A 21,962-nucleotide genomic window follows, 5' to 3' on the forward strand; every position below is an offset into this window, starting at 1 on the left:
ACAAATTATATAACTCATTTTTTAAAAAAGTGATCAGCTTATACCCTTCACAAAAATTATTCAAAACAGATCACAGCTAAATATAAAATGGAAAACTATAAAACTGGAAGAAAGGAGAAAATCTAGATAACCCTGAGTTTGATGACATTTTTAGATACAATATCAAAGGCACAATCCATGAAAAAAAGAATTGATAAGCTGGACTTGTCTAAAATTAAAATTTTCTGCTCTGTGAAAGACACTGCAAGAATAAAAAGACAAGGTCACAGACTGGAAGAAAATATTTTCAAAAGACCTCTGAAAAGAGCTGTTACCTGAAATATACAAAGAATTTTTTTAAATGAACAATAAAAAAATAAGCCATCTTATTTAAAAATGGGCCAAAGACCTTATCAGACTCCTTACCAAAGAAGATAAACGGATGGCACATAAGCACATGAAAAGATGCTTCACATTTATACAGCCACGTTGAAGATAGTTTGGCGGTTTCTTACAAAAATTAAACATACTCTTACCATATGATCCAGCAATTTAGCACCTCAGTATGTACCCAAAGGAGTTGAAAACTTATGTTCACACAGATTTCTGTACATGGATGTTTACAGCAGTTTTACTCACAATTTCCAAAACTTGGAAGCAACCAAGATGTCTCTCAGTACAAGAATGGATAAACTGTGGTACACCCAGACAATGGAATATTAGTCAGTGCTAAGAAGAAATGAAGTGCCAAGCCATGCAAAGACATGGAAGAAACTTAAATGCATATTACTAAGTCAGAGAAGCCAATATGCTATACAGTGTATGATTCCAACTATATGACATTCTAGAAAACATAAAGCTATAGAGACATTACAAAGATCAGTGGTTGGCAGGGGTTTGGGGGAGGAGAAGGGGTACAAGGATAAGTAGATGGAACACTGACGATTTTTAGGGCGGTGGAATTACTATGTATGATGCTATAATGGTGGATACATGTTGCTGTGGTTTGAGGCCCCCCCCCCCCCAACTCCCCAAGCTACTATTGGAACTTAACTCCCAATATGGTGGTGGAAGGTGGGGTCTTTAAGAGGTGACTGGATCACAAGGACTGTGCCCTCATATATGGATCAATCCGTTCAGGGAGTAATGGGTAAATGGTTTAATGGGTTGTCATGGGTGTGGTTCTGATGACCTTAACAAGGAGAGCAAATGAGAAGGTTAGCTCTCTTGCTTCTGCCTTTCTCTTGCCATGTGATACCCTGCATTGCTGTAGAGAGTGATCACCCTGAAGAAGGCCCTCACCAGATGTGTTCCCTGGATGTTGAATTTCCCAGCCTCCAAAATTGCAAGAAATAAATTTCATTTATTTTATACATTTCCCAGTTTCATGTATTCTGTGAAGCAACAGACAAGGACTAATACACACATTTATTATATATTTCTCCAAACCTACAGAATATTCAACACCAATAGTGAACTCTAAAGTAAACTATAAACTTTGGGTGATAACAATATGTCAATGTAGTTTCATCAGTTGTAATAAATGTACCACTCTGGTCAGGGATGTTGATAATGGGGAGGCGATGCAAGTGTAGGGTCCAGGGATATATAGGATATCTTTGTATCCTCCTCTCAATTTTGCTGTAAATCTAAATAAAGTCTATTAAAAAAGGGATCAGGAAAATGTGACAGCATATGAAATCTGCCATATTGGATTTTGTTTTAAAAATAATTATGTCTGTGTGTGGAGAATGGGAAATGCAAAATTGATTAGCAGGGAATAAATAAGATAAGGCTCTCATTTTCAGCCTTCAGCTAAACAAATAATGAAACAGATGGATTTGAGCTACAAAGAGGAAAATAAAGTCTACAGCAATTATACAAGTATTAACTATATTTAGGCAGTGCAACAGCTTAATTTCATTGGTAATACATACATGATTGTTTCCAAGAGATTCATTTAAAAACAAAATCATCATCATAAACAAATTTGAAGTTCTTTTTGAGCTTCCTCCTCTCCCCAAGGAATCCTATTTATGCACCTAGTTTAAGGATTAAACTCAAACAAACTGAGTGAAACTGGAAAGAAAATCATTGCAAAAGTACATCACCATCTTTCAGAACAAGTAGAAATTATGATTACGAAACTATGATTTAAAAAAACCTAAAATGGAATAATACATATAAACCACTAAGGTGAACAAGAATTACATGGAAAAATAGCCCTCATGTTTTTTCGAAGATGCTGAATAATTTTCACATCAGTTTCTATTAAAACTCACTAAATCCAACAACAGCAAAGTTTTAATTTATAAATGACCTCAATATTCCATTTCTGTCAAAATATTTTATTAAAGTCACAGGCAACTCATTCAAAGAAGAAAAAACAAACCTCTGCTAGGCACAGGGTAGAAACCCATCTGCTCAGAGGTGTTGGCTGGATATAGCAAATTACATCTGCAAGGCTCACTGCAAGTGCTCCCTAATGAAACTCAAGATGTTGATTTTTGACCCAAATACCCTACACAGATTGGATCTGGCTATATTAGAGATCATCTCTCCCTTTCCATGGCAATTGAAATCAGATGACACATTTCAACAAACAGTTTCTCATTTTGAAATTTAAGTTCGGTATAGAAGAAGCCTCAAACCTATAATGAGAATTCTTCTTGTTCATCCTATTAATCATCTCTGTAAGATTTTTTTTCTTTTTTTTTAATCTTTTTTTTTTTCATTTCTTAATGACCAGGAATTCTTTTTCAATTGCTTATGAACCTTAAGACAAGTTAGAAGTTGACCTTTTAATTTTTTAAGTTTTTTCTCCTTATACTAACCAGAAACTATTTATTATGAGTAGCTTAAAAACTTCATGTGGTCTACAAGTATCAGTGAGCTCCTCTTCCATGCCATGCATTGTGCTACATGATGGGAATAGAGCATTGAACAAGACAGGTATGGTTCCTGCTCTATTTATCCTAGAAGGGAAATAAGATGCTAAAGAAAAATAATTAAAATTGAGATAAGTATTTGTGAAAGTGATGAGTGGGGTGCAATGAGAGTAAAAAAAAATTGGGGGACCTAATAAATGAAATATCCTGAAGCCTGGAGGATGAGAAGAAGGAAACCTGGAGAAGATATCAGGAAGGAAGAAGTCATGTTTGTAGCATATGCTAAGGCCCTGTGATAGGACAGTGCTGTGCTTGTTCAAAGAACACAGAAAAGGCCACTGGGGCTGGGGTTGGGCAATAGCAAGCAGCAGTGAGAGCAGCAGAAAATAAGGCTGGAGAGGTGGACAGGGCCAATTCCTACAGGGTCTTATTGGTCATGTTAAGGATTTTAAAATATACCCTAAGACTGATGGGAAGCCATAAAGTGATTTCAGGCAAAACTAACTGAATTACTCTCCATCATAAAGAGAGAAGAATTTGAAATTACTTTGATTAGAAAATTTACGAGGGTGAGAAAAGAGCCAGAGAAAGAAATCCCTTGTAGTAGAATTGCTAAGGAAGAATTTTAAAATACGAAAATGTCTAATAGATTATTAGCCATTCAAACAATTGTTTGATACAGGTGTACCAGTATCAGGGTGTACTTATCTTCCCTATAGTAGGACATCTTCAGTAAACTCTGATTTATTTGTTAATGCTTTCATGGAGTGGATTCTATCAGCAAATTAAAAGAAGTAAAGAGTTTTATATCTATTACAGAAAAAGGGTTCCAGGAACATGGCAGCAGAGATCAAGAAAGGAAAATATATCTAGGAAGCAGTAGAGACTGGAAATCAGGCCATGGAATTTGGAAATCCTATTTAGACAGTAATAACTATAATCGGTTTTACTGAGCACCTACCATGCACCAGATACTGTTTAAGGTATTCATATATTATCTCATTCAATCCCTACAACCCTTTGAAAAGTGTACTAAGTAGAGTGTAATACATACACAGGATTCAACCCAAGACTGTTTGTTGCACAACTCACCATAAACAGTTTGTGAAATATCAGATAGCAGACACCTTATCTATCTCCAAATCTGTATTCTCTGTGTCTGCTACATGGTAGGTGCTCAATAGATATTTGTTGAAAAAAGTGACAGAAATGGGGGCAGGTGAGAAGCTAAAGAAATCAAAAAAGGGGGCTGGAGGATTAAGCAGGCTAGAAAGAAGAGATGGTTGAAGAAAGTTTCAGCCTGGGCTTTAGGAATAACAAAAACAGAAAGATATTCTTAGAATGCCAAGTAACTTCCTCATCTATAAAGACATAGATTGTGTTTCAAGGCTTATGGGAATGACATTTATTTCTCTTTTGGATGTCTATGGTTATTGAGAAAGCTTTAAGGAAAGAATTTAAAAGTCCCATTTTATTATATTTGTTCTCATTGCATTCATAATGATAATCCTGAGTAATTTTTTAAATACATTAAAGTTTGTGCCATATATCCTGCTAAATAAATCAAAAAATATATACGATATACAAAAATATTTCCATCAAAATAAAATTTTTGAGGTATACAACCTTAGTTACATAAGAAACTTTTCTTTGTGATCCATTCCATCATGAAACTAAAAAAAGAGACACTGAGACCAATGGAACAGAATAGAGAACTCAGAAACCAACCCATATACTTACACCTTGATCTTTGACAAAGTCAACAAGAACACACATAGGAGAAAAGACTGATTCTTCAACAAATGGTGCAGGAAAAACTGGACATTCATATGTAGAAGAATGAAACTAAACCTGTACCCCTTGCCATATACCAAAATCTACTCAAAATAGATTAAAGACTTAAATATAAGACCTGAAACTATAAAACTCCTAAGAGAAAACATATGGGAAACACTTCAGGAAGTAGCAATGGGCAAAGACTTTATGAATAAGATCTCAAAATCACAGGCAACAAAAGAAAAAAGAAACAAATGGGATTACATCAAACTAAAAATATTCTGAATAGCAAAGGAAACAACAGAGCAAAAAGACAACCTTCAGAATGGGAGAAATATTTGCAAAGTATGCAGCTGACAAGAGATTAATATCTAGAATATACCAGGAACTCAAATAACTTAACAGTAAAAAAATAAAAGCATCTCAATTAAAAAATGAGCAAAAGAGGTAAATAGGCATTTCTCAAAGGAAAATATACAAATGGAGAACAGACACATGAAATAATACTCAACATCACTAAGCATCTAGGAAATGCAATTCAAAACCACATTGAGATATCATCTAACCCCACTTAGATGGGCTATTATCAATAAGAAAGAGAATAACAAATGCTGGCACCACTGTTGGTGGGACGGTAAATTAGTGCAGCCATTATGGAAAACAGTATGGAGGTTCCTCAAACTACTAGACAGAACTGCCATACGATCTAGTAATCCCACTGCTGGGTGTATACCCAAAAGAATGGAAATCATTATGTTGAAGGAATACCTGTACACCCATGTTCATCACAGCTCTATTTACAATAGCCAGGAGTTGGAACCAACCTAAATAAATGTCCATCGATGGATGACTGGATAAGGAAAATGTGGTATATATACTTAACGGAATACTACTCTGCAATAGAAAAGAACAAAATACTGCCATTTATAGCTACAGGGGTGAACTTAAAGAAAATTATGCTACGTGAAATATCACGGGCAGAGAAGGAGAAATACTGCATGTCCTCACTCATAGGTGGGGGCTAAGAAATATACACTAAAAGTAAAGAAAGAAAGAATGATGTAATAATCACAATAATTCACTGAACTTTTAAAATGAGAGAACAGAGCTGATGCCAGTAGAGACTGGAAAGGGGACGGGGAAGGAAGGGTTACTGAGAAATTGGTAAAAGGCCACAAAAAATGATTACATTGTGTAATTCTGAATACACTAATTATCCTGATTTGAGCATCACATATTGCACACAGTTATTGATATTTAACACTGTACTCTACAGATATGTACCATCAATTATGATTCAATAAAAAATAAAAATATGAAAACCCAAAGAATTATGATTTTAATAGAAATTTAGAACCTCAGAATGATAACAAAGCAATGCCAAAGACAAAGAAAAAAATAATTTCTCAGGAGTTGAGGAAAAAGAATACCAGAGTGAAATGGGGGGATTAATACTGAAATATTTACTAAAAGTCAAAGTTATTTCTTACAGTACAATACAGACAATGAGTCATTAAGTTCCATTTTTGCTAAAGTTATTTTGACTTGGTCTCTGTTGCTGCAGGCAAAGAATATCAATGGCTATATGCATATACATCCATTCTGTCCTGTCCTTCCCAAAGAATTTAAATAAATAAACAAACTCAACTGCTGCTGTGCTGCCACTGCTCTCGAATGCCAGTGCCATCACTAACTCACCGAGCTCAAGCTGAAGGAGAACAGATGTAAGGAGGTCTCTGTATCATGGCTCATATAAAGCAGACTGCGGGCAAATCAATTGGTGGCACAGCACCCAGGAAAATAACTAGCTACAAAAGCCGCTGGCAAGAGTGTGCCTACTCCTGGAGGTATAAAGAAACCTCATTGTTACAAGCCTGGTACTATGGCACTCCGTGAAATTAAACATTATCAGAAGTCCACTGAACTGATTCACGAACTCTCCTTCCAGCATCTGGTGTGAGAAAATTGCTCAAGACTTCAAGATAGATTTGCACTTCCAGAGCACAAGTGAGGCCTATTAGGTTGGCTTTTTTGAAGACACCAACCTGTGTGCTATCTATGCCAAACACGTAACAATTATTCCAAAATATATCCAGCCAGCATGCTGCATATGTGGAGCATGTGCTGAAGAATTCACTATGAGAAACATTTCATTCTCAAAAAAAAATTTTTTTTCTCTTCTTGTTGTTGGTAGTTCGGAACATTAGATATTTTTTCCCCATGGGAAAGTCAAAAGGTACCTAAATATATATTCGCAAGTGGAAAAATAGGAGACAGAGATCAGGTATTGGCAATTTTTCCATTTTCATTTGTATGTGAATTTTAATACAGATGCAGGGAAGTAAAGCGCCAGTACAAGTCAAAATGTTTCAATGGACAAGTTTCAGCAGTTCAACTTTATAATAGTTATAAATAAACCTGTTAATTTTTCTGAACAAAGCCAGCATTTGGAATATTTTAAAACAAGTAAATTTAAAAAAAAAAAAAAAAAAAAAAAAACTAAAGATTTATTGTATTAGCTCTTCATTTTCTATTCAGTCCTCAAGAACTTGCATTAATATCATTCCTCTGAAAGTATTGTGATAAGAGAAACCAATGACCTAAAATTGTCAAATCCCCTTGATACTTTTTAGTCCTTATCTTACTGGGCATGTCTCCTACATTTAAAAATGATCAAATCGTTTGTCTTCCTTAAGACTATTGCATAGTTTTTCCTCTTCCTACCTGACCTTTTATTTGTAGTTTCCCTCACAGACTATTTCTTTCCTTCTCATCTCACAAACATTAGTGTTCCCCTCTTCTCATATGAAGACCCCACTTAATTTGTCACTATATAAGTGCCTTTGGATGATCTCATCTTTTTTTCATGGTTTTCCCTGCTTTCATTTTGTACCTCTAATAGTGATCCCTCTTTTCAGCTCTGAATCCATATATGCAGCAGCTCAGATTTATATATCTGAACTTTCCATAAGTACTTCAAAATATGTACCAAACTAAATTCATCCATCCCACATTGCACACCCAAAACTGACCTCCTTCCTTTATTCTTAACCATAATATAACCTACATAAATGTCTACACAGGCAACATCCAAGTTAGGAATCAGAGTTATTCTACACATTTTCCTCTCCTTCACTATCCATAAATAATCCAGTCACTAAGTTTGAACAGTTTTTTGTTAACCTCTTAAATATTTCTCTATTCTGTCCTTATCACCACTATCCTTGTTCTGACATATTCCTTCTAGACAACTGTAGTAACCAGCTGCAATATCTCCTTGCATCCAGTTTTCCTACCCTCTCCCAACCCCCTCCCACAGTCCATCCTCTATACTTATCAAAAAAAAACATTTATTGAACAAAAATGAGCTGTAACTAAAACAGTAGTTTTAAGCAGACTGAAAAGGGGTATAAAAGGAAGGAGGTATGAATTTAGACATTATCTGGTTGAACATGAATGACTGACAATATTTATCTACATTCTGAAACCAGCAAAATGACAGTGAGGGGGTAAAAGCATTATAAATCAAAAAGGACTATGAAAACAAGAGAGAATATGGGACAGCAGATAAGACTTACATATTTTTAAAAGATGGAAATGCATAGATAAACAGCAAGAAACTGGGACCAGAGGGGCAAGCCATTAAAGACCTATCTGATGCATGCCATCAGTCCCTTGACAGGTTCTAATACTGAAATATGTTTGAAAAAGATAATGTAAGAGTGACACTGAAACCAGGAGGACTGCCTGAATATTAGTAGAACAAGTAAACAGACCCTCAGATTCTTTCTCCATCTGTGCACCAGTGTAAAAATAAAGAGTAAATTACTCTTTACTCATATGCATCAAAGGGTTATACATAAATATTTTTATAAACACCCTTTGAAATGAAGAAAAAAGATTAACTTATGGTCATTCATAAGAAGTTAATGTCTATAGTTTTTTAAGGCCTAAAGAGAATTTAAAAATCTTGAAATAATCTCTATTCCTCAGGGTAGGTTTGGCCAATAAGAAAAGCCATATGGTTAAAAAATTGTTTCTACTTTATGTTTCAATGTTGATTATATAGTCACTCTATATTCTCCTAGGGAGTATGAAAAATAGACTTTGGAAGTTTCTATTTGATTCTAGCCCTCTCCATCTGGCATGTGATTTTTTTAAAAGTTCAAAATAAACTAAGTTGCTGTCTAACTCAGTTCTAGAAAAAAATCAGAGAACATAACATTGTATGCTTTAAAGATGGAGACTTCTGTAGTTCCTAAGTCATTCGTAAAGTATTTGAAAAACAAATGAAAGTAAAATAATTTATCATATGGAAAGGATAAGCAGTAGAAGTTGGCAGGAGTTTTGTAGAAATAAGAGATATTTTAAATGAGTATTGAAGAGAAAAAGAATGGTGAGCAGTTTATATCAGTACTTTTATAAAATTCAATAGAAAAAAGGGCGTATAACATTGTCACAACATCTTTACAAAACATCACTGAGGAATTCTATCTACAGCAACATGATAGATTTAGTGCCCTGAATGATACTTCTGCTAAAAGCAAATAAAAATAATGAATATATTAAAAAAAATTGATATACACTGCATACTATGAACAAAATTTAAATAGTTTATTTTACAATCACACACACATAAGTGATATCTTCTTAAATTCATTAATGAGTTTCTAGAAATAGCAAGGATTATTAAAGCCAGGGACTACGGGAAGGCAGAAACTCAGAGGTAAGAAAATAAATGCCTTGAGGCACTTCAAAGCTAGTAAAATTGAGCATTCATGTTCTCGACTAAGGCTAACTGTAGATAAACCTTAAAACCAATTTGTAATGCAGAAGCTAATAGAACACAAAACTGGCATGCAAATGGCTACAATAATAATGTGAGGGTAAACTAGAAATAAAATTGTCTTGACTTCCCCTCTATATTACCCTTCTCATAAACACTGCCAGATAATTATACCTCAAACACAGGAGAAAAATCTCACAACCACAAGCCAGCCCTCATAAGAGGCTGCAGCTTGAATTTTTATTATGTATTATAAAAACCTATAACCAAGAATTTAGTTTCAAGTGGACCTGAAGTGGTAATGCCCCCAACATATCAGAAGTAAATCCAAACTTGCATAGGAGGAATTTTTCAGGATATCTTCAAAAAATTTCTATAGAAAAATTTCCAAGGAAATTAAGAAACCCATAAAATAAAAGAACCAATAAGGAATATACAAGGAATACTAGGCATAGTAGGCAAGAGTTAAATGAACTAGACAATAATATAAAATAAATATTTCACGTACAAAGAAAGAAAAAGAAGCCTTGAAAATATGAATTAAAAATAAGGCGTTTTTAAAAAGAATCAAAATGAAAAGACTATCATAAGTAAATTTTAAATTCAATAAATAAAGTGCTACAAAGTTCAATAATAGAAAAACTAATTTATGGTTTTAGATGCCAAGATATGGTTTGCCTCTGAAGAAATTGAGGCAAGGAGCCAGAGAAGATCTTCTGGGGACAGGAATATTCTTAATATTGATTCCAGTACTAATAACATGTATGGGTTTATATACACGTTACACATGTAGATGTGTAAAGCTGTACACTAAGTTTGTGCAGTTTTCAATGCTAGCTGATTAACTCAGTTGGACCATGGTGTTGTAACACCAAGGTCAAGGGTTCAGATCCCCATACCTGATAATCAAAAAAAAAAAAAAAAAAAAAATTGTGCTTGTGCAGTTTTCTATATATTACACTTCTATAAAAGTTTACACAAAAAATTCAATAAACAACTTTAACAGCATATTCAACACAACCAAAAGAAAATTAATGAACTGGAGAAATAGATTAAAGAAACTACCCAGAATGCAGGCCAAAGCCTAAAAGAAAAAATATTAAAAAACCATAAAGTGACAAGGAAAAATACAGCAAAAAAGCAGATAAACCTAATATGAAGGATATCAAAAAGTTCAAGGAAGGATTAGTATTAGCTTTCATTTCCATTTTTCCATGAACTTTCTGAAGTACCTTCAAACATGTGTGGAAACAATGAAGTAGAGGCAATATCTGAGTAGATAATACCTGAAAACTTGTACAACTCATAAAAGACATTATCACTAACACTTTGAAAAGCAAAGACTGAGAAGATCCTTAAAGCAGCCAGAGAGAAAAGACAAAATACTTTCAAGAAAACACAAAATGAGATGGATCTCTTATAAAAGGCTAATAAAAAGAAAGAGGCAGCACAATCGTATCTTTAATAGAATGGAAGAAAATAAACATGAACAAGAAATTGTATAATCAGCAAAATATCTCTCAAAAAAAGCAAATTAAAGACATTTTCAAGCAAGCAAAATTGAGAGTTTTGCTACATCAGATCATCACAAAAAGAGATTCTAAAAGATGTACCTCAGACACAGTTAAATGATCTGAGATAGAAGGAATGACTACTAAGGCACTGGTATAGGGGTGACAAATGTGGCACATGACCAAATTTGGCCAAACATTAGATTTTGTAAATAAAGATTTACTGCAACAGATTCATGCTGATTCACTGACATATTATCAATGGCTCCTTCTGCACTACAAAGCACAGTTAAGTAGATGAAACAGAAACCATATAGCTGATAAAAATAAAATATTTACTATATGGCCCTTTACTGAAAAAGTTTTCCAACCCTTGTCCTAGTTACATACATGCCAAATTTAAACAATTATGAAATAATATCTAATAAAATTAAAAAAAATAAAAGATAGAATTAAAATATATGACAATAATAACTTGTTAATCTGGAGAGGAGGATTAAATTAAAGTGTTTTAACAACTGTGTGTTGCAGAATGGGAGAAAATATTTGCAAACCATATATCTAATAAGGGATTAATCACCAGAATATATAAGGAATTCAAACAACTCAATGGCAAGAAATAATCTGATTTAAAAATAAGCAAAGGACTTGACCAAACATTTCTCAAAAGAAAACATATAAACGGCCAACCAATAGGTACATGAAAAAATGTTTAGCATCACTAATCATTTGGGAAATGTAAATTAAAACCACAATGAGTTATCACCTCACACCTGTTAGAATGGCTTATATCAAAGAGACGAAAAATAAATGTTGGAGAGGATGCAGAGAAAAGAGAACTCTGATACATTGTTGGTGGGAATATAAACTAGTACAGACATTATGGAACAGTATGAAGATTTCTCAAAAAACTAAAAATAGAACTACCATATGATCCAGTAATTCTTCTTATTGGTATATATCCAAAGGAACTGGAAATCAATACATCAAAGGGATATCTACATTCCCGTGTTCACTGCAGCATTGTTCACAATAACCAACATATTGAAACAACCTAAGTGTCCATCAACAGATGAACAGATAAAGAAAATGTGGTATATATACTCAACAGAACACTATTTAGCCTTAAAAAAGGAACCATGTCATTTGCAACAACATGGATGAAACTGGAGTACATTATGCTAAGTGAAATAAGTCAGACACAGAAATACAAATACCACATGATCTCAATTACATGTGGACTCTAAAAAAGTTAAACTCATAGAAGTAGAGAGCAGAAAGATGGTTTCCGGAGGCTGGGTAGGGGGGTGAAGGTACAGGGAATTTGGGGAGCTATTGATCGAATGGTACAAAGTTTCACACAGACCAGAGGAAGAGGGGCAAAGCCTATTGCACACAAGGGTGATTACGGTCAATAGTGATTGTTGTATATTTCAAAATAAGAGAGTAATTTCAAGTGTCTCAGCATAAAAAATGGCAGGTAAGCAAGGTAATGGTTACATCAATCAGCTTGATTTAATCATGCCACATTGTATACATATATCAAAATATCACACTGTAGCCCATAACTATGTAATTATGATTTACCGATCAGAAATAATATTAATAGTTTTTTTTTAATAAAAAACTGCATGTTGTTCACGAAGAGGGTAAATAGATTGATTTCTAACATAATTTAATAAATAAAACATGCATCTTAATATTTCTAGGGCTGCAGTCTATTTCTTGGAAGGAATGTTAATTTCTGAGATGAAAAAAGAAGAATAAGCTGGTCAGTTAGCTCACTTGGTTAGAGCACAGTCTTATAATCAAAGTCATGGGTTAAAATCCCCATATGGGCCAGACACCAAAAAAAAAAGAATAGTGAGTGAGGGAATAATTTCCAATACAGAAGGAAGATATTGGAATTAAAAATATATATCACAAAGAAAATCACCAAAAAAGTGAAAAACAACCCATAGAATGGGAGAAAACATTTACAAATCATATATCTGATAAGGGTCTGATATTCAGAATATAGAAAGCAGGATATATAAAAAATTCTTATAATTCAACTATAAGAAGTCATTCCAACTGAAAAGTAGACAAAGTCTTCAATAGAAGAAAGTATTAAAGAAGATAAACAAATGGCCAACAGCACATGCAAAGATGCTCAACATCATTAGTCATTAGGGAAATGCAAAACAAAACCAGACTGAGACACCACTTCACACCCACTAACATGGACAATAAAAAAAAAAAAAAAAGGACAATAACAAATGGTGGCAAAAAAGTAGAGAAATTAGAACCCTCATACATTGATGTGTGATTATAAAACGGTGCAGACACTTTGAACAACAGTCTGGCAATTCCTCAAAAGCTTAAACATAGAGTTACCGTAGGACCCAACAATTCCACTCCTAGGTATGTACCTAACAGAAATTAAAACACGTCCATGCAAAAACCTATAAAAGAATGTCCATACCAGGATTGTTCATAAAAGCCAAAAAGTGGAAATAACCCAAGTGTTCATCAACTGATGCACGTGTAAAGAAAATGTGATAATATCCATAAAATGAAATGTAATCAGCTATAAAAAGGAATGAAGACTGCTACAACATGAATTAACCTCAAAATATCATGGTAAGTGAAAGAAACCAGCCACAAAAGACCATATGCTGTTTGATTACATTTATATGAAATGTCTAAAATAGGCAAATTCATAGAGACATAAAGTAAATTAGTAGTTGCCAGGAGTCCAGGAGAAGGGGAACTTGGAGTGACTGCTAATATATAGCACTTCTCTTTTGGAAGATGAAATTGTTCTAAAATTCTGTAGTGGCAATAGTTGCACAAAACTGTGAACATACCAAAAATCACAAGTTGTATACTTTAAAAAGAATTTTAAGACGTGAATTATATCTTAGAAAGCTGTTATGTAAATATTAGTTAAATTTTAACAAAAAATCAAGGGACAAATAATTTTAAGCTTACAAAAATCATTTCAAAGTTTTTTTTAAAAAAGGAGCATTCCACAACTCACTTTATGAGGTTAGCATATCCTTGATATGCTACACAACAGCTATTGTAATAATAATGAATTCCCAATAACCAAAAGCAAATAGCAAAGAATGAGTATGTCTAAGATGTCAGAGAAAGGTTTATTGCATAAAGACAAAGATTACACAAGAAGAACTCTAAAAAAGTTCCCTCAAACTCTTAGAATTCTGATTTTATGATAATGATATTCATATTATTAAGGAACATTAATATCTGGAAATAAAATCATACCTACTTCTGATAAATCTAAGAAAACTAGATTTCAATAGAAATTACAGTACAGAAAAAAGGAGAAATCAACATTAAAATCTAAGTAAAAAATTACATAGACTATGTCTGCTTTTCAGTGACAGTATGTGTAATAATCTGAAAAATAATCGTGATTCATATACTTACACCCTAATAATATGAACAAGGTGTTCACCTGTTCAGCACTGTCAAAAATTTGAAGCTTGTTATTCACATTATTTACTTTGTGACTCGACACTTTTCTAGGTTCACATATCTTTTGAAATGAATATGTCAAAGTTCAAAAGCATATGAATTTCCAACTGAAAACACTGCAATATAAGAAATCAAGTACTTATTGGAGAAAGAATCATGGCTCTAATTATCACACAATTATTTGCTTTGTGTAATAAATGAGAAATCTAGAAATATATTATGCTTGATGTAAACATATTCATTCAATTACTTATATATATTATAATATATTCATTTACAGGTTAAGTGGCTTAAATTAAGATCAACCTACTTATCATTCTTAGATCAGCCTTATGCAAATATCCAAAACCAACTTTCTTCCCAAGTTAATTTTTCCTGTGTTTACATTTTACTGATTATATTATGCTGCATACGATTGTTTTCAGATAACTCACATTTATATATATAAATATATAACTATGATTAAAAGGTAGGGATGGCAATAAATGTCATCACTTAGTTCATTTACTCTGGTTATAAAAAGTTTTTAATGAAACTGACTTACATATGCATTGGTTATTAAAAAAACAGCAAAACTAAAAATATCAGTATAAAATATTAACCATAGGAAGAATTCATTTTTTAAAAATGTACCTTCTTCAAGGATGGGTCGTGGGATGACAAATGGAATCTCCTGCAGAGGTTCCATATACTTGTGACCAGCACTAATAATCTTTATTTGAGGCAAACACAGGACAAGCGTTCCTGGCATTCTGGTTTGTCCATGGTACCAACTTCTTACTGTTCCAGGAATGTCACCAGATACAATTGTACTTGGGGAAGGCAGGCTATCATTTGGAATGAACACACAACAAGATTGCACTTCAAGCTAGAAAATAAAAGGAGAATTAAAATATTTGGATCAGACTAAACACTTCTTCAAGCACCTAATATCTTCACCAGAATACAAGCAAGACAAAAAAGAAAATGTCTGATATTTGTCTTTATGAGTTATTTTTACCAAGGAACCAATGAATACTTTAAAAGGTATTGTTTTCTTGCTATAAATTTGATCAAAAGTGCCCAGCGAGATTAGATGAAAATATATCTGCCCTTCCACAGTTCTTTCTAAGAAACATGACTGAGTTAGAAAATAAGCTGGCAAAAATAGGTGAGAAAATCCTCCTTCCTTTTGCAGTTCACTAGATTTTCTTAACAGCAGAGGACTTAGAACCGACTAGCATTTTATTGCTTTTATTTTTTTAAAAAAAGCTATTTCTATGTAAATTTGGCCCTTCCATTTGTACTTTTGGTTTATTTTTAAAATAACCTTTATTTTTTAAAAGTTAATATGTGCGTTATAGGAAACTTAAGAAAATGTAAGAAAAAATGTTTAAAACATTCAGTTTACAGCACTAGACAACCATTAAATAACATGTTTATATCACATATTTTTCTCTTTTTATATATACGTATACAAAGGTTCAAGTATACATATATCACATTTATTATACATAAACAGATACATGATAATAACAAAAATCAGAGATTTAAAAAGCAGAACATAAGTCCTTTTCTTTTTAAATTATTACCTAAATTGTGATTTCATGTGAAATTTTTATGCTTCTCTATTTTGAAGTTACTTAAGTTGACAAGTCCTTAGAAAGTTAAAATAAGACTAAGCCTAAACCAAAAACTGAATTCATCAAGAGCTTTTAATTCAGAAGCAATATAGATGAAAGTCTATTATTCTTAGTTAGCTCTTACAAAGTAATATTCTCTATCTTGATAATAAATTGCTCCAAAAACCCAGCATACTTCAATTATTTGTTAAGAAAATAGAAACTATGATTGTTGATTTTCTACAAAATATTTGGCATACAAAAGTGTTATCTAAAGGGGTAATAAAAATTTTTTGCTTGATAAGCTTGTATATTCTAGGAAGTTATATTAGGAAAGAGACTATATTTTTTATAAAAGATAACTAAGGATACAGTAATATCCCTTCTCATGGGGCCACTCTCCTTAGTGAGAGCAAATATTACACATGTTCAGAATTCTTTGATACAATAAATAATTTGCCAACCTATAAATAAGCAAATCTGTTTGCTTCACATATCTGGGTATAAACAAACTGCTGAATTCAGTGAAGAAAAATATAAATAAAAATTTGCAAAAATAAATGCATTGGTTCATGATGCTTTTTTTTTTTTTTTTGGGGGGGGGGGGACCAGGAAGGGGATTGCAGCCCTTGGCATGGTGTGGTCTGCACCATGCTCAGCCAGTGAGCGCACCGGCCATCCGTATATAGGATCCAAACCCGTGGCCTCAGAGCTACCAGCGCCACACTCTCCTGAGTGAGCCCACGAGCTCATTTTTTAAGCGCTAGAATTTTATCTTGCATTTATCATGCAGTTTATGTATGTGCATGTTATGTAGTTGATTAATTTAAAATCACAGCATATTTATTCTGAAACAAGTCAATATTGCCTCAGATATGTTACAATTATGTTTTTAAATATTTAACATAATTCATTAGTGATATTCCATTGCACAATTTAAAATAGCACATTAAGAGCATATTCTCTATTCAGGTTAAAATCTAAAACTATGCAGAGTCAGTATTTAACACTTCATGTAGGTATTGATATTATTTTGAAACCTGCTTTCAATAATATGAGGTAATTTAATATGCCACCATACACAAATACTTATGTGTCCTTAGAAAGAAATTTAAATTGTACCAAAATCTCCAAAATCATAAAACATTCCAAAATTCTTCTATTCAATTATTTCATCAAATTTAAACCACCTGAGCAATGCATAAGAATCAACAAAATACTAGTATGGAAAATATAACAATTCTAAAAGATAAACCTTCTAAAATTTGATAGATGTTGTGAAGATTCCTTTAATAAAAATCAAAACATACATAATCCAAACTGCTCAAAATTATGTTACATCTATTATATATACTAAAATTACCACATAAATCTTTTACACTTTTAAAATAACTGTTAAACTGTATGTCTAAAATTGTGGTTTTAATGTAAAATGTTGAATGATTTACATTACTGAATATAAATCTACAGCAGTAAATTTTGCATTAATGTAAGGATCTGACAATCCAAAGGAAAGAAAATGAAGTAATCTGCCAGTAAGAAGTCCTCAAGCCGGGGGTCAGATCATGTTCATGGAAACCATCTGGTTGGGACCCTCTGAGCCACACCAAACACAAATGATCGTTTAAAAAAATATCCTATTCATTAATGCATCACAGCTGCACTGAGTGTTACTTCATTTTTCCATGGCAACACCCTTTCTGTTTCAAGGATCTTGTTTCAGTTTTGGTAGCAACGTGTTCTTTTGCCAATATTGAACACATTCATGTGTTAAAGTGAAGGGATTATTACAATTCTTGAAGTAGAACCACCTCTATTTTGATTCCTACTAGGTCAAGGGCTACATATCTAAGTATCATATACTGAGGGTAAACCAGTAAAAATTTTTTGGTAGTCTTATTTTGATAAACAAAATGATCATAATGCATTTTTTCTGAAGGTACAAGTTTATGTGCTACTTAGAAAGATATATGCTATTTTGTATCCCTGTATGTGAGGTTTGGAAGATATATTATTCTAATTTATGTGCTCTATAACTGTGGTCACAATTCAGTTAAAAAGAAGAGACTAAGGTTTCATTACACATTAATCTGAAAATCTTAATCAGCCACTGCCCATCATTTAAACACTTTATATATAAATGCTATGAAATTTTGTACCGTATTTTCTGTCCTTTTAAATAGCATTACTATTTCCTATTCCCAAATAACAGATTTCTCTTTATTTAAAACTTGAAACTATAGTGATAATTACATTGAGCAAAATTTCTACAGAATAAAATGTTCTCTACATAAATGTATTTTATCCTTCAGGAAACAATTTCAAATTAAAAACAAACAAAAAACACTGTAGGTTGTACTTCACTCACTTTTTCTTATTGTTATTCATGCATTCTTTAATATCTACCATGAACTGAGCTGGAAGTCAGGAATACAGAAACAAAAAACAAAAATACTTTGCCTATTTTGTTTACTCTATAGTTTCAGTACATAGTACAGTGTCTAGCATGTACTAGGTAATAAATAATTATGAAATAACTGAACACAATTATTTTTATTAGCATCTGATATTGATGTTAATTAAAATAATTGTTTCATGCAGGCTGTTCATCATTTCATTCCACAGAGACAGCCTAGCAGGGTGATTAATTAAACTGACTCATCAGCAAGACAGATTTAGCTTCAGCTGTGGGACCTTTGACAAGTTGTTTAATCTCTCCATGACCTCAGTTTCCTCATCTGGAAATAGGGGAAAATCAGAGCATTGATATAAAGACTTAATACAGTGAGCGCCACCGAAATGTTTGCTAAATAAAGTCAATAAACACATAAACACAGAGCATCTACTATATGCCAGATCCAATATATCAGCTTTCATAAACTTACAAAATATATTCACAGTCCATTTATTTTAAAATGCTGTTGCTTATGGTTTAAGTACCTATGTATATAGGAGCCTCCAAAATAAGCAGTACTCCATTTACAACAAATATATAAACTATTGCTCAAATCATAGTTTTCCTATTTTTAAATCCTCAATGTGTTACAAAAATATTTTGGGTATCTTCTTCATACATAGCAAAAACCTAAATACACCTAATTTGAGGCCTTAAATTAACCTCAAAGTGAACCTTGCTTGTTTTCCCTTCTGTAGTGACTGTTAGAAATCTCTATACTTCTATAAAAAATTGTCAAGGGTAGAAATGAAAATTTTCCTAGATTTGAAATCCAGTCTTCCTGCTTTTAACAAACTACCATGCAATGGTTGTCACTTGTTCAATGCCTGTAAATAAGAACATGGGCCTGTATGCAAAATTTATAAGTATTAAACGTAAAAAGTTATTGTTGTAATTAATGTGACTGACAGTTGATCTGTCTGGCCTGAAATGTCTACTCCTATTTAGTCCTGAAGATAAGCCAGGGAGTTCACTGGATATCAGGATATAAAGCAATATAATTATTAAATCACTGGTCATGCTCCAGATGTAAGTTCCCAGAGGCGAGAATTCAACTGGCCTAGCTTAACTGGCGCATGGTGATTGACACTCCTTGACTGACACTCTCATCAAAACCACCCACCGATGGGCCGACCCCATGGCTCACTCAGGAGAGTGCGGCGCTGGGAGCGCAGTGGCGCTCCCGCCGCGGTTCGGATCCTATATAGGAATGGCTGGTGCGCTCACTGGCTGAGTGCGGTGTGGACGACACCAGGCCAAGGGCTGCGATCCCCTTACCGGTCACAAAAAAAGACAAAAAGAAAAAAAAAAAATCACGCACAATGTAGGAAGTTGTTCTCTAAAGGAAGAACAGAGCATTATTAGTAAAGAAGGAGACCAGGAACGTTCGGTATAGAAATTAAAAAGTCCATCAGACTATCTGGTCTACTCAGAAGACTTCAGAAACTACCACAAATAAATAAATAAATAACATTTAAAACCCCAGGAAATGCCAGAGGGTAGCAGCAAGACCGTCAATGTAAACAATACACGCTGAGTTTGGCTATAACCAAGGCAATGTTCTCCTTTCTTAGTTAATTCCAGGTCAGAGCATTTCTATTCTTATCAACTGCATGCCATTGCCAATTATGTGCTTCTGGAATAAAAATGTAGCTTTTTTTTGACACATAATAGATAGGATCTTTGCCAATGAGCAGGTTAAAAAAAAAACCTGCAAACAAGTGAGCTTATACTAACCTGTTGTTAGAAAGGCCCCCAAACCAAGTTCATATATGTTTAAAAAAATTATCCAAGACTACATGTAGCATTAGAAAATAATCTGTTATAATAAAGTATGGAAGTTCCTTTTTCCCAATGAAAAATAAATAGGTTACAGCAAATATCATTAATGTCTTTATGCAATATAAGTCTTTCCATCCTAAGTAAAAAGGAACACGGCCTTAGCAAATACCAAGTTTGGCTCCAAAATCAACTTTCCAGAAACTCTGGTTCCAAACACATTTACTTGCTCAAACTTCCACTAAAAAAATAATCCTTTGATGGCCTGAAATTATGATGTTCTGTTTTATCTGATGACAACTTCAGGATTTTCTGTTTTATATTTTTGTTCATAAAACATCTTGGAAAATGGACAATGCTTTTTCAAACACTTAGAATTTTAGAATCTACATTTTAATCATTTAATCAGAATCTAATTTTATCTTTAAAAATTTTCAGAATACATTAACAACTGGAAATGTTTGAATGAATAGTATGTTGTTAACACAGGGCCAGGACTAAGGTGAAGCAAAGTACCTACGCCATATTCAAGATAACCTATACAAAGGTATATCACTTAGTACTCCTGTAATTATATGTTAATTTATATGCAATCAGCTCGATCAAAATAAGGAACCACAAAATAAACTGTACCTTTACAAATGGTGAAGATGATAAATTTTATATGTATGGTACCACCATTAAAAATTTTTTTAAAAACACCAAACATCACTATCTCTACTTATGATTAATTCATAGACATATAAGATTAAGTTCATTGTGGGAGATGAAGCTAATAAAAGGCACTACATCATTATAAAACAAGCAAAAGAATCAAAAGGAATCCCACAAGAGTGGCAGAATTGAAAGTAACCTTACACATGACTTAATGTAAACATTTCATACTGAGGAAAAGCAAAGTAATGCCCATAGTTAACATCCACAATTTTATACTCCTGACCACTGGCTCCCTGAAATTCTTCTACACACCATTGGTTTCCGTGAACTCTCATGCTTTTTGTCCCACATTATTATTTTTTTTAATATTCCATATTTCTTTTTTCTATTGTGGTAAAACATACATAACATAAGAATCTGCATGTTAAGTATTTTTAAACATACAACTGTGTGGAATTAATTATATTCACAATGCTGTGTAAACCACTACCTCTATCTATTTCCAAAACTTTTTTGTCATCCTAAACATAAACTCTGTACCCATTAAGCATTAACTTTTCATTATTCTTTACCTGCCATTTCTGGTCATTTCTAATCTAGTGACTCTGAAATTTAAAAAATTTTTTTTCTTAATTGATCCATGATAATTGTATATATTTATGGAATACAATATGATATTTGGGTACATTTATACTGTGTGCAATGATCACATCAGGGTGTTCAGTATATCCATCACCTCAAACACCTGTCACCTCTCTATGTTGGGAACATTCAACATACTCTCGACTAGCTACTTGAAGTTATACAATAATTTGTTGAAGTTTCCCTATATTGCTACAAAACAGTAGATCTTTTTCTTCCTATCTCCCTACAACTTTGTATCCATTGACCACCTTCTCCGAAACTCCTCCCTGTCCCTCCCCTTACTAGTCTCTAGTAACCAGTATTCTACTTTCTACTTGTATGAGATCAACATTTTCAGCTTCCACATATGAGTGAAAACGTGGCATTTCTCTCTCTGTGTCTGGCTTAATTCACTTAACATAA

The 21,962-nt window shown here is 33.1% G+C and overlaps 1 protein-coding gene across 2 annotated transcripts in view; it reads right to left on the bottom strand.

The window, feature by feature from the left end:
- VPS13B (vacuolar protein sorting 13 homolog B) overlaps nt 1–21,962 on the bottom strand; it is a 794,525-nt gene that overhangs the window by 380,387 nt on the left and 392,176 nt on the right. For both annotated transcript variants that reach the window (XM_063079322.1, XM_063079323.1), the window contains exon 23: nt 15,057–15,291. In XM_063079322.1, coding sequence (XP_062935392.1) covers nt 15,057–15,291 — 235 coding nt within the window. The remainder of the gene's footprint in view (nt 1–15,056; nt 15,292–21,962) is intronic.

This window comes from Cynocephalus volans, chromosome 15 (genome assembly GCF_027409185.1).
Source record: "Cynocephalus volans isolate mCynVol1 chromosome 15, mCynVol1.pri, whole genome shotgun sequence".
Classification (NCBI taxonomy): Eukaryota; Metazoa; Chordata; class Mammalia; order Dermoptera; family Cynocephalidae; genus Cynocephalus; species Cynocephalus volans.